This window comes from Mustela nigripes, chromosome 14, assembly GCF_022355385.1.
Source record: "Mustela nigripes isolate SB6536 chromosome 14, MUSNIG.SB6536, whole genome shotgun sequence".
Classification (NCBI taxonomy): Eukaryota; Metazoa; Chordata; class Mammalia; order Carnivora; family Mustelidae; genus Mustela; species Mustela nigripes.
The window spans coordinates 20481156-20494613 of record NC_081570.1 but is presented as its reverse complement, the minus strand read 5'-3'; the positions used below and the strand labels follow the sequence as shown (position 1 = coordinate 20494613).

The following is a 13458-nucleotide window of genomic DNA, read 5'->3' as shown; positions in this document are numbered from 1 at the left end:
CATGCCATTTCCCAGTCTGAATTTTGCTGATTATCTCTGTATTGGTTAGATCGACATGTCCTGCTGGCTTCTGTATTTTATTTTAAATTGGTAAATAGAACTAGAGTCATGGTTTTCAACTAAAGGTGATTTTTGTGCTTTGCCCTCTCCCACATTCGCCTAAGACATTTGGCAGTGTATGGAATACTTTTGGTTGTCACAGTGGGTGGGGAGTGCTACTGGCATCTAGTGGATAAAGGGCAAGGGTGCTGCTTAGCCAGTCATCCTAGAATACATAGGACATCAGCTCAACAAAAAATTATCTGGCCCAAAATGTGGGCCAAGTCGAGAAACTCTGATATAGAAACTTGGCCAGATACAGGTTTAGGTTTTTGGGGGTTGTGTGTGTGTGTGTGAGAAACAACTTTATAGCTGTGTTCTTGCATTGAGAGGCAGGTATATAAATTCTATTATAACTATCTCTGTTATATTAGGAGCTGTTGATGCTCGATGTTGGTGCCTAAACTGATCAGGATCAGGCAAAGTTTGATTTTCCAGACTTTATCGCTGTAATATGGTTCTTATGGACAGAAAGCATGCTGACCCTCTTCCAGCTCTGGTTCTTATAGCCTGTGACTACTGGCAATATATATCTCACTTTTCTTTCCAGGAGACCCTTCTTCAAGCCCATCTTTGTCCCAAACCACACCAAATAAAGATGCGGATGACCAGTCCAGAAAAAACATGACTGGCAAGAACCGGGGCAAAAGGAAAGCTGATGCCAGCTCTTCCCAGGACAGTGAATTGGAAGTATGGAAAGAAACTCATTTGAGCTACCTACTTTTTTTTCTCATTTTTTAAGTTCATCGAACATACTTATCTGAAACTCATGGAGATACTGTAGTTCTGTGTTTAATGCCCCCCAACCCCCCGCCCTGCCACCATCTGCGATTCTTGGTCAAGAGAAACGAAACTGGCCTAATGAGGAGAGAAATGTAAAAACACATTCTCTGAGCCCATAACTTGCCATATTACTTTCACCAAAGCATTGCAGAAGCTTTTTTGAATTTAGGTAGTCAGGTAACTTTTTATTTAGTTTGTTAGTTTGTTTAGTTTGCCAGAACAGTTCGATCTCTGTGTTCAGAGCAGAACAGAAAGAACAGTTTCCTCATATTCAGAAAGCACAGGGTGTCACAGATAATGCCATAGTGTTCTCCTTTTAAAAATCTAAAAGTAAAATGAGAAGATGAGAGTGCTTTAGGCCAAGCTTCTGTGAAACCGCATAACTTATTAATGAGACAAGTACTCACTTATTTTGTGGTTAAGCACTATAAGCATTTATTAGGGACATTGCATTTGGCTTCATTATTAAAAAGATTAGAAAATCATACAAAATGCTAATAATAGTTGAGTTTTTATATGCTTTTGTTTTTGTATTTGATTTTTCTATAATATGAGCATTTACTGGGCAGAGGGATGCTATATTTAAAAATGAGTTCATCGATAGGTATTAAGACATGGGTAAATTAAGGCTGTGTTTGGGGACTCTCTTTCCTTTTATTCCTGACCAAAAAAAGAAAGGTAAAAAAAAAAAAAGAAGAAGAAAATCTAAGTCCTTTTACATTTTTTGGGAAAAACTGAGAACCAAGTTTTTTTTAATAGTGGTAAAATATATGCAACAGAAAATTTACCATTTTAACCATTTTTTAAATGTGCAGTTCAGTGACATTAAGTACATTTACAGTGCTGTTTGTTGCCACTATCTATTTCCAGAACTTTTTCATGATCCCAAACAAAAACTCTGCCTATTAAACAATAACTCCCCGTTCTCCCCTCCCACTAGCCGCTGGCAACCTCTATTCTACTTTCAGTTTCTCGGAATTTACCTATTCTGAGTATCTCGTATAAGTGGAATAATAGAATATCTACCCTTTTGTGTGAGACTTCTTTCACTTAGCATCTTTTCAAGGCTCATCTGTGTTATAGCATGTATAAGATCTTCATTTCCCTTTGTAGCTGAATAATATTCCACTGTATGTATATACCATGTTCTGTTTACTCATTCATTTGTTGATGGACACGAACAGTTTTTTCCACTTTTGAGTTATTGTGAATAATGCTGCTATGAACATTGTTATCCAGATATATATTTCTTTCAGTCTCTCTTTTCAGTTATTTTGGATATAAACTAAAGAGTAGAATTGCTAGATTATATGGTGATTCTGCGGTCAACTTTTTGAGGAAACAACAAAATGTTTTCCATAGTAGCTACATCATTTTACATTCCCACCAGCAATGCAGGAGAGTTCTCATTTCTTCACAACCTCACCAACACTTATTATCCCCCACCCCCTTTTTTAAAAATAGTAGCCATCCTAGGGGCGCCTGGGTGGTTCAGTGGGTTAAAGCTTCTGCCTTTGGCTCGGGTCATGATCTCAGGGTCCTGGGATCGAGCCCCCCATGGGGCTCTCTGCTCAGCAGGGAGCCTGCTTCTTCCTTCTCTCGCTCTGCCTGCCTCTCTGCCTATTTGTGATCTCTGTCTGTCAAATAAATAAATAAATAATTAAAAAAAATAATAGCCATCCTAATAGATATGAAATGGTTTTGATTTCCATTTCCTTAATGGCCAATAATAGTGTTGAACATCTATTCATGTATTTATTGGCCATCTGTATATTTTCTTTGGAGAAATACCTGGTCAAATCCTATGACCAGTTTTTAATGGGTCGTTTGGTATTTTGTTGTTGAGTTTTAGGAATTCTTTATATATTCTAGATACTAATCACTTATCAGATATCTGATGTGCAAATATTTTCTCCCATTCTGTGTATTCTTTTTACTCTCTTGATAGTATTCTTTGATGCACAAAAGTTTCACATTTTGTTGAAGTTCTGCTTTTCTTTTATTTGTTGTGCTTTAGTGTTAAAAAATACAAGGTTATAAAGGCATTTACCTATGTTTTCTTCTAAGAATTTTATTGTAGCTCATAAATTTAGGTCTTTGATTCATATTGAATTAATTTTTTTCATATTGAGTTAATTTTTGTATATGGTCTAATAAGTAAGTAAGGGTCTAATTTCATTCTTTTGCACATGGATATCCAATTTTCCCAGCACGTTTTGTTGGAAATATTTTCCTTTCAAAATTTTCCTTTCTCCGTTGAATGGTCTTAGCATCCTTGTCAAAAATAGACCATATATGGGGGCATCTGGGTGGCTCAGTCAGTTAAGTGTCTGCCTTTGGCTCGGGTCATGATCCTAGGGTCCTAGGATTGGGGCCTCTAATACCATCAGGCTCCCTGCTCAGTGAGGAGTCTGCTTTTCCCTCTCCCTCTATCCCTCCTGCCCCGCCCTACACTCGTGCTCTGTCAATTGCTCTGCTCTCTCTCAAATAAATAAATCTTTTTTTTAAAAAATTGACCATACCTGGAATCAAGCCCCGCATTGGTCTTCCTGCTCAGCAGGAAGCCTGATTTTCCCTTCTCTCTCTGCCTGCCTCTCTGCTTACTTTTGATCACTGTCTGTCAAATAAATAAATAAAATCTTTTAAAAAAAGATTGACCATATATGTCAGGGTTTATTTCTTAGGAGTTATCTTGTCAATTTCATTGGTTTATGTTTGTTTCCTTTTGCAGGTGCCACATTGTATTGATTACTGTAGCCTTGTAAGTTTTAAAATCAGGAAGTGTGAGTTTTCCAACTTCATTCTTTTTCAAGATTATTTTGGCCTTTCAGGCTATGGAATATGAGATTCCATATGAATTTTAGGATGAGTTTTTCTTTAAAAAGCAATACTGAGATTTTGATAAGGATGCACTGAATTTGTAAATCATTTGGGTAGTATTGTCACTTTAACATTGTTAAGTCATTCATCCATGAACATGGGATGTCTTTCTGTTTTAGATCTTGGAGCTTGAGCACAGGACCCTGAGATCATGACCTTAGCCAAAATCAAGAGTCGGTTGCTAAACCCAACTGAACCACCCAGGCATCCCTTGGTTAAATTTATGCTTAAGTATTTTATTAGTTTTGATGCTATTATAAATGGAATTTTTTTTTATTTCTTTGAGGATTAGTTGTTACAAGTATATAGAAATACAGCTCATTGCTGAATTCATTTATTAGCTCTAATAATTTTTCGTGGATTCTTTAGGAATTCTTTAGAAAAATGATTTTTCTCTATATAAGATCATGTCATCTGTGAACAGAGATAATTTTATTTTTTCCATTACAACTTGGGTACCTTTTTCTCCCCCCAATTCTTGCCAAATTATTCTGGCTAGAATTTCTGGTACTTACATTGAATAGAAGTGATGAAAACAGGCATACTTGTCCTATTCCTGATTTCAGGGATAAAGCTTCCAGTCTTGCACCATTGAGTAAGATATTAATTCTGGGTTTTTCATATACAATCTTTATCATGTGAGGAAATTCACTTCTACTTCTATTTTATTGAATGTTTTTATTATGAAAGTGTATTGAATTTTGTCAGATGCTCCTCCTGCATCAATCGAAATGACGATTGGGTTTTTACCCCTCTGTTTTCTTAAGGTAGCGTATAACACTGATTAATTTTTGTATGGTGATCCATCCTTGCATTCTAAACAAATCCCACAGGGCCATGACATACAGTCCTTTTAATATGCTGCTAGAATTTTGTTTGCTAGTATTTTTGTGGAGAACTTTTTGCTTTGATGTTCATAAGAGATACTTGTCTGCAGTTTTCTTGTAGTGTCTCTATTATCTGACTTTAGTATCAGGGTAACGCTGGCTTCATAGAACGACTTAGGAAGTATTCCTTCATCTTCAACTTTTTGGAAGAGTTAAAGAAGGATTGGTGTTATTTCTTTAACTGTTTGGTAGAATTTAACAGTGAAACCATCTGGCCCTGGGCTTTTCTTTCTTGGTGTCTTTTTGATTACTGAGTTCAACCTCTGTTAAAGGTCTGTTCAGATTTTTGTTTCTTCCTGAGTCCGTTTTGGCATTTTGTAAATTTCTAAGAAGTTGTCCCTGTCCATCTAGGTTATTTGTTAGTAGTCCATAGTATTCTCTTGCAATTCTTTTTATTTCTGTAAAATTGATAATAACATCCCCACTTCCATTTCTGATTTTACTAATTTGAGGCTTCTTTTTTTTCTTAACCTAGCTAAAAGTTGTCAATTTTGTAGATCTTTTCAAAGAACCAACTTTTGGTTTCATTGATTTTTTTTTTCTTGTTACTTTTCTACTCTCTGATTTATTTATCTCCATTCTAACCTTTAGTCTTTCCTTCTGCTGGTTCGTTCCAGTTCCTTAAATTGGACAGTCATGTTATTGATTGAAATCTTGCTTCTTTTTGAAGGCATGTATTTTATAGCTATAAATTCTCCTCTTAGTATTGATTTCATTACAGCCTATAAATTTTGGTGTGTTGTGTTTTAGTTTTCATTCATCTCAAAGTATTCCTAATTTCACTTGGGATTTTTTTCTTTGATCTATTAGTTGTTTAAAATTGTGTTGTTTAATCTTCACATATTTGTGAATTTTTCAGTTTTCTTTCTGTTACGTATTTCTTGTTCCATTCCATTGTATTAAGAAAAGATGCTCACTCACTATTTTTTGTTTTTCCTTCCTCAGCGGGTATTTCTATGGGACTTGGATGAAACCATCATCATCTTTCACTCTCTTCTTACTGGATCCTATGCCCAGAAGTATGGAAAGGTAATTTGAGTCTTTCTTCCTTTGTTGTAGTGTCCTCCTCCTGACTATATGGACAGGTAACCAAAATCACTTTTTCTGCTACCTGTATCTTACCCTGTTGGCCTTTCTTTCACTTTCCGTGTAAAACTGCACCTGATGGCTTGTACCAGACAGGCAACATGGTCAGGCAGTATTAATAAAGCTGGAGACTAGACCTAGGACCAGGGCTATATAAGCTTAAGTTGTTCAAGACTACTGTTTTATAAAGATTAAATATGGGAATGAAGCTCAAAACAGAATGGAGTCTTGGGATTATATATTCCAAAGACATATCCGTTAACCTTAAGTCACTTTTAACAGCCCAAACTGAGCGTTTTATTTAGCTGAGTATATGCCAGATATGTAAATTTAAAATATATATAAAGTACAAAATATTTTTCTTACATAGATTACATACCTCCTTAAACTAGATATATACCAAGCAGAATTTAATTTATTTAGTCATCAATATAAACAGAGTTTTGGGAGGGGGACGTTGTTTGTTTGTTTTAGATTGATTTATTTATTTGAGAGAGAGAGTGAGAAAGAGCACACACGCACGGGGTTGTGGAGGGAAGAAAGAAAGAGGAAAATCCAAGCAAACTTCACACCAAGAGTTGGCGTTTAACCAACTGCACCATCCAGGTACCCCTAAACATCAGCTTTAATAGAGGGATAAGCTATGTATTTCTTCACTATATTATCTCCAGGCTTCTATTTTTTTGTTTCTATGAATAAATTTTATAAAAATATCTGCTTCCTTTGCTTTCTTACTATTCCCATTTATTTCTTATTATCATTAATGTTTCTGTTAGAAGTGCTTTCCACAGGCTTTTAGTATCCAGTCTGGTAAGCTGACATTAGCTCATATGCTGTATAAGCTGAGTATAAAAGTATATAAAATAAGAGCATACAGAAGCCTAGATAGTTATTGAACAAACAAAATGTTTGTGAACAAAATGTTTGTGAACATTTTGTGAAGTGAAGACCTCATGGTTCACTTTAAAGCTAAATGCATTGGTTTTCCTACAAATATTTTGACTTTAAAGCCTTCTTCATTTATTTCCTGACTGTTGAGATTGTCAGATAACTGACTTCCAGTATTTATACTTGGGGCGGGGGGGGGGGGGGGCGGGGAGGCTGAAGGGAGATAATAGGTATTACATTAGTAATATTTTAGCAATAGTTAGCACTTCTTACAAAACAGGGAATTTCCACTCAAAATGGTATTTTTTAAGTGAGTTTAGTTTTATAAAAACTGACTTCAGAAATTAACTTTGCATAATCCCAGATTCCTCTCACTGTGAATGAAATTGCGTGAGTAATAGTTAGAAGCACTTTTGTAGGCCTGTGTTGTTGTGACCTTGACCCAGAATAACTCCAAAATACCTGAAGATTAGAACCAGTGCTGTTGGTACCAAATTAAACAAATTTTTCTCTTACTGTCTTCTAGGATCCAACAGTAGTGATTGGCTCAGGTTTAACAATGGAAGAGATGATTTTTGAGGTGGCTGATACACATCTGTTTTTCAATGACTTAGAGGTAAGCATTTTAAAGTGTTCTGTGCTTCAGTTAAACATTTTGTTTGTTCAATAACTATCTAGCCTCTGCTTATGTATTGAGAGGAAATGTGGTGAGAAGGGGTGGTTGTGGAGAAGCCACTTGGCCACTTAGGCTTTTATAGGCTTAGAAGAACAGTACCTTAGCTTGGTCATCAGTCTTGGTACTGGCCCTCAATTTTATTGGTTCAAAAATTTGATTTTTGTTAGCCTCTTTGGAAGTGATCTAGCTCTAGAGGAAATGCCAGCCCTTCACACAAAACAGTGAAATATAAACCAACATTCCTATTTATTCATCTGTCTTAAGTAACAGATAATAAGGTGGGTTTTACTCTGTACTCTTAATTATATCTTGACTATCTTTTGACTTTACCTTCTTAAAATATAATCTCTTGATCTGTCAGATCTATAAATGGCTATTCTGACTCATTATACTTTATATATGCTTATTATCCATGTATAGGTTAATCTTGATGTCCAGAATCATTTTATAGTTAGATGCAAGGAAAACCAGGGACACGAAGAATTTCTTGGTGAAGTTTTTTGGCTTTGACATTTGAGTTCACCTTTGAGGTGACCGTGGTATAGTGGCAAGAGCACAAGACTGGGAAGTCAAAAGACCAGAGTGTGAGTTCCAGGTTAGGAAAGTTATCTCCCCATTCTGGGCCTCAGTTAAGCAGTTATCCTACACAAGAAACTAGTAACAATTGTTCTCTCTGGAGAAGGGGATATGTTGCTGGGACACAGAGGTGGGAAGGAGCGGACTTTTCACTTGATGCCTTTCTGAGTTTCAGACTGTGTACTACTTACGTAACCTAGTTTTTTAAAAACAGTGAAAATTTTAAGTTAAAAAACAAAATAGTGGGGTGCCTGAGTGGCTCAGTCAGAAGAACGCGCAACTCTTGACCTCAGGGTTGTGAGTTCCAGTCCCACATGGGGTATAAAGATTACTTAAAATAAATATAATTAATTAATTAAAAATAAGATAACATTTTATAAACACAAAATAATCCTATTTCTTTTCAAATATAGTCTAGTTTTACTCAATGAACAGTTCTCCAACAAATTGAATTACCAGGGCTCTAAACTCTAGTACCTTTGTCTAACCTCCACAATGCTTTAATCTTCCTCAACTTCACATGTTGACATGTTAGGACATCATAGTTTTACTCATCAAACATTTATTGAAAACCTATTTTGTGCCAATAATTATTGCCAAACTGTATTTGTAATGATTTTCTAGACATAGACCTCACTCAGGACTGAAAGTTCTGTGAAGAATTTGACCTGAATGTGTTCCTGCCCCCCAGGTCAGTGGTTCTCAACTTTAGGGGGCATAAGAATCACCTGGGGAGCTTGTTAAAAATGAAGATTCTAGGACTTCACACCCAGAAATTCTGATTGAAGTAGGTCTGGGGTGGACCCAAGAATATGCATTTTTAAAAAACTTCCCCAGGGGATTCTGATACAGGTGGACATCACAATATTGCCTTAGGTGGTATCAGAGGAGTGAATCTCTCAGTGTTAGGCAGTGGGTGGCATTTTATGTCCATAGTAGCTCAGGCTTGGTGGAGAGAACCTTGGATTCAAATTAGAAGGCCCAGGCTTTTTCTAGTTCCTTTTTATCACTCACTATAGTGTTTATAAATGCGGGTCATTCGTTTCACCTCACTTTTGGAACATGAGGAGATTAACTTAGGTGATCACTTCTAATTCCTAAGTTTGGATTTACAGATTTCTGTTACAGTCATTCTCCGTTTTGATACCATACTCTACCAGCATCTGTTTCATCTGCAAAAACGTATTGGATACATGCTACATTAAGAGCGAGCACATGCTACACAAGGACTAGACTGGAGGGGTACAGAGAAGCTGTAGGATACAGATTGTGCCACAGGAAGGCCACAGTGTATAACAGAACTTCACAGTCTGGCGTAGGACATTGACATCCCTGACAGTGGAAAGAGCTTGTGTTTATACCCATGAGCTGTTGTGTTATACCCGTGACTACTGAGAGAAGAGCATACTTGAGAGTTGGGCTGGGTAAGGAAGATTTCATGAAGACCATGGGACCTGACTTAGGCCTTAAAAGAAGTTGGACAGCAGGGGGGTGAGAGTGGTCCTCCACACACAAGAGAGACTGTAAGGTATTTCATCATCTGCCATTGTTTGTGGTCTTTTTACAATATGTCATGGTGGTGGTGGCACTTACACTCCCTGTACTGAAATAGCTTTTGGTTTTGTCTTTCAACAGGAGTGTGACCAGGTGCACGTGGAAGATGTGGCTTCTGATGACAATGGCCAGGACTTGAGGTGATAGAAGCAGTGATGTCTTAAACTTAAGTATATACCTGTTAGGCACGAGACGCTGTCTAGGTTCAGAGGAAAACAAAGACGAGTAAGACATGGCCTTAAAAGATCTCGCAGTGTTAGTGGAGACCGAGAGGTAACGATGGACTGCCATGTGTGGAGGGGCCTGTAGAGAATGTGACGGAGCACAGAAAAGGAAGTAATTCTGGTGGCTATGGTTGCCAGCGTTGGAGGGGCCTTCTCAGTGCAGTAGAATTTGAGTATGGCCTTGAAGAATGGGTAACAATGATGGAATGAGGGAAAAAGGCTTCAAAGTAAAGGATACACTAGTTTCTCTTTGCCCAGATTTTCAGTCAGGAGGAGTGTGCTACCAGACTGGTCAGTTTTAGATACAAATAAGCATGGGGCATTTTACCAGGGAAACTAACTGTGGGGTCTGTTGGTGTCAGGAGTAACCCTATCAGAGACAACCTTAAACATTGTGTCAGTGAACACTATACCACGGGGATCTCGATGGCAAAATGCTTGCTTTGTGTCCTCATTTCTCTCTTGACTACTGTCTTTTTACCCAGTAGTCTTACTGAATAATCCAAAAATGTATCTAGCTTTTATTTAAAGGCTTATAGAAAAAAAGACTGTCACAGTTTTTTCATGTTGATTTGTTTTCATGTTTGTCCCTTTCATAGATTCTTCCCTGTGTCTACCTAAAATTGTTTCCTCCATGAATTCTCAAACATAGAGCAGAACTGGAAGGATCTAATCCTATAGGGCTGAGAAGGATTACAAATTCCCACATGAGAAGCAGCGTCCAGTCATGCACGTGGCTCACATGGCCATGAAGTGCACTGTACTAATGAGATTTTACTGGACCTTTTAGAAAAGTGCCTGGTCTGAAGCAGTTTATGATCCACTCTGAAGCCCAGAGGTTTTTTTCCTCTTATACATGAGGCTAACCAGTAATTACCTAAATGTCTTGACAGCTTTATTTTCTTAAAAGTAGAAACTCATACTTACTGAACTCAGTTTTGACTTTTGATTGAACCAAGTTGTCTCTAATTCTGTTGGTCATTTTTTTTTTTAAATCTTTACTTAAGAATCGTTCACCTCTCCCAGCCTGTTTAACTATATTACTTATTTCTATGGCGGTGTAACAGATTACCCCCCAAACTTAGTAGCTTAAGGCAATAAACATTTATCATATCGTAATTTCTATAAGATAGGAACTTAAAAGTGACTTAGCGAGACAGTTTTGAATTAGGGTCTCTGAGATGAAAAATCAAGATACTGGCTGGAGCTTTAATCATCTGAAGGCTTGATGGGAGCTGGAGGACCTGCTTGCAGCTCTCACACGGGGCGATAACGGGACACCTCAGTTCCTCACTCTGCATGCCTCTCCGGGGGGGAGGGGGGCAGCTCAAGTGTTCTCATGACCGCTGACTTCTCTCAGAGCAAGTGCTCCGAGAGAGCAAGAGAATCCTGTCTCTGCGGTCTGACACCATCACTTCCACCACATCCTGCTTACACTGAAATGCAGTCCATACCCATAGGGAGAGGAATTAGAAGAGAGGAGTTATTAAAGAATTTGTGGACATTTTAAAGCCATCACTTTGACCCATGAAATTAATAAACCAGCTAACGTATGTCTGAAGAACATCTCCATTACACCTTGCAATTATTAATATTTGTGGTTATTTCCTTCCATTATTTCTTCACACGTTTCTCCACATTACATAGTTTCCGCGTGTGTGTGGGCACGCGCACGCATGCGTGCACGCACTTGTGTGTCTGTGTCTGTGTACATAAAAATGTTATATTCTGGGTTTGGGGTTTTTTGTTTTTTGGGTTTTTTTTTTAAGATATTCTATCACTGGGGCTCCTAGGTGGCTCAATGGGTTAAGTCTCTGCCTTCATGATCTCAGGGTCCTCAGATTAAGCCCTGCATCGGGCTCTCTGCTCAGCAAGGAGTCTGCTTTCCTCTCTCTTTCTGCCTGCTTCTCTGCCTACTTGTGATCTCTCTCTCTCTCTCTGTAAAAAAAAAAAAAAAAAAAAAAAAGACACACAATTTATTTAAAAAAAAGAAAAAGATAACTATCATTAATGAAAAGATGCTCTTTTCCCTAACCACTCTTTCCCCCTCTCTCCCTCCTTTCTTTGATGGCAGTAATGAGGGTGAGGTAGACAACTAATGGAAGATAGATTCTGACATACAGAGATTAAGAGAGAAGGTTCGTGGCTCAGTTGATTGGACGACTGCTCAGGTCATGATCCTGGAGTCCCGGGATCGAGTCCCTCATCGGTCTCCCTTCTCAGTGGGGAGTCTGCTTCTCCCTGGGACCCTCTACTTCTCCTGCTCTCTCTCTCTTCCTCAAATAAGTAAAATTTAAAAAAAAAAAAAAAAAAAGGCCTTTAGACTTGATGTCAGATGCCAGGAATAGGACAGAGAATCCCAGGTGGGATCCAGCCCAAAACCCTGTACAGTTAAGATATTAATTTTCATCATCCTCTCTCTCTCTGCAGCAACTATAGTTTCTCAACAGATGGTTTCAGTGGCTCAGGAGGCGGTAGCAGCCATGGTTCCTCTGTGGGTGTCCAGGGAGGTGTGGACTGGATGAGAAAACTGGCTTTCCGCTACCGAAAAGTGAGAGAAATCTATGATAAGCATAAAAGCAACGTGGGTGGTAAGTGTGTCATACAACAAGTCTGATATTCTGTTTCCCTCTTATTTCCTATGTTCTTTTCCAGGGATTCCTCAGAACTCCCTAACAACTGCTTGGGAATTGGGGCCACAATCACATTTTAACTTTGTATTTTAAAAAATGAGGTTTGACTGAAACTTTCCGAGGAGGAAACTGCATTTCTCATGGACTTCTCTTAGCAAAGCTTTGCAGAGTTCTCTTGTTCTTTTTAGATAAATACCTTTTTAAAGAAGTGTGTTTCAAAGATTATATCTGATTATGTATGTTTTTTATTCAGGAGTCACAGCTATTGTCAATACTAGTTAATAGGTTGCCATGTTTTTTGACTGATTTATGTAACTATCAAAACAAGTCAGGCAGAACAAGTGGCTAGATTTATAAAGGATGGAAAACTCAGTCCAGAATTAAAGGTTGGCAGTAGCCATGTGTTGGACCTTGGAAATCCTTCCCAGAAATAACTCAAATATCAGGTGTTACTTTGCCTAAAATTATTTTACTTAAGATTAATAAATTAGCCATAGACTGTTCAAATTAGAAGAGACATTAGAAATCTAATCTGAGGGGCGCCTGAGTGGCTCAGTCAGTTAAGCGTCTGCCTTCAGCTCAGGTCATGATCCCAGGGTCCTGGGATGGAGCCCCACATCGGGCTCCCTGCTCAGCAGGAAGCCTGCTTCTCCCTCTCCTACTCCTCCTGCTTGTATTACCTCTCTTGCTAACTCTCTCTGCGTCAAATAAATAAATAAAATCTTTTAAAAAGAGAAAGAAAAAAGAAAATTCATTATTTAAAAATATAGATATAATCAGAATCCCTCATTTTGAATTCGAGAAAGCACATTTATCATGAGGCTGCTCAGGACAGCAAACCCACGGTCACAGCTGGAACCCAATCCCCTAACTCTTGGTCCAGTGCACTTTATGTTCATGCAGCACCCCCCCTTTTTCTAAGTATGAAAGATGTTTGTGTTTTTTTTTTGTTTGTTTGTTTGTTTATTTTTAAAAGTAAGCTCTGTGCCCAATAGGAGGCTTGAACTCATGGCCGGAGGTCAAGAGTTGAGTGCTTACTGACAGGCACCCAAGCGCCCTGATGCAGTTCCTTTTTTAGTGATGTACCTTAATGAGAAAAAAATTTTAAGCTGTGAACCATCACCCTCAAAACATGAAGTTTCAGGGATTCAATAAACTGTCTAGAGGTATAT

At 38.0% G+C, this 13458-nt stretch overlaps 1 protein-coding gene across 2 annotated transcripts in view; it reads left to right on the top strand.

Moving 5' to 3' along the window:
• EYA3 (EYA transcriptional coactivator and phosphatase 3) overlaps window positions 1-13458 on the top strand; it is a 109201-nt gene that overhangs the window by 78220 nt on the left and 17523 nt on the right. For both annotated transcript variants that reach the window (XM_059376859.1, XM_059376860.1), the window contains 5 exons: window positions 650-789; window positions 5595-5678; window positions 7150-7239; window positions 9511-9569; window positions 12084-12244. In XM_059376859.1, coding sequence (XP_059232842.1) covers window positions 650-789; window positions 5595-5678; window positions 7150-7239; window positions 9511-9569; window positions 12084-12244 — 534 coding nt within the window. The remainder of the gene's footprint in view (window positions 1-649; window positions 790-5594; window positions 5679-7149; window positions 7240-9510; window positions 9570-12083; window positions 12245-13458) is intronic.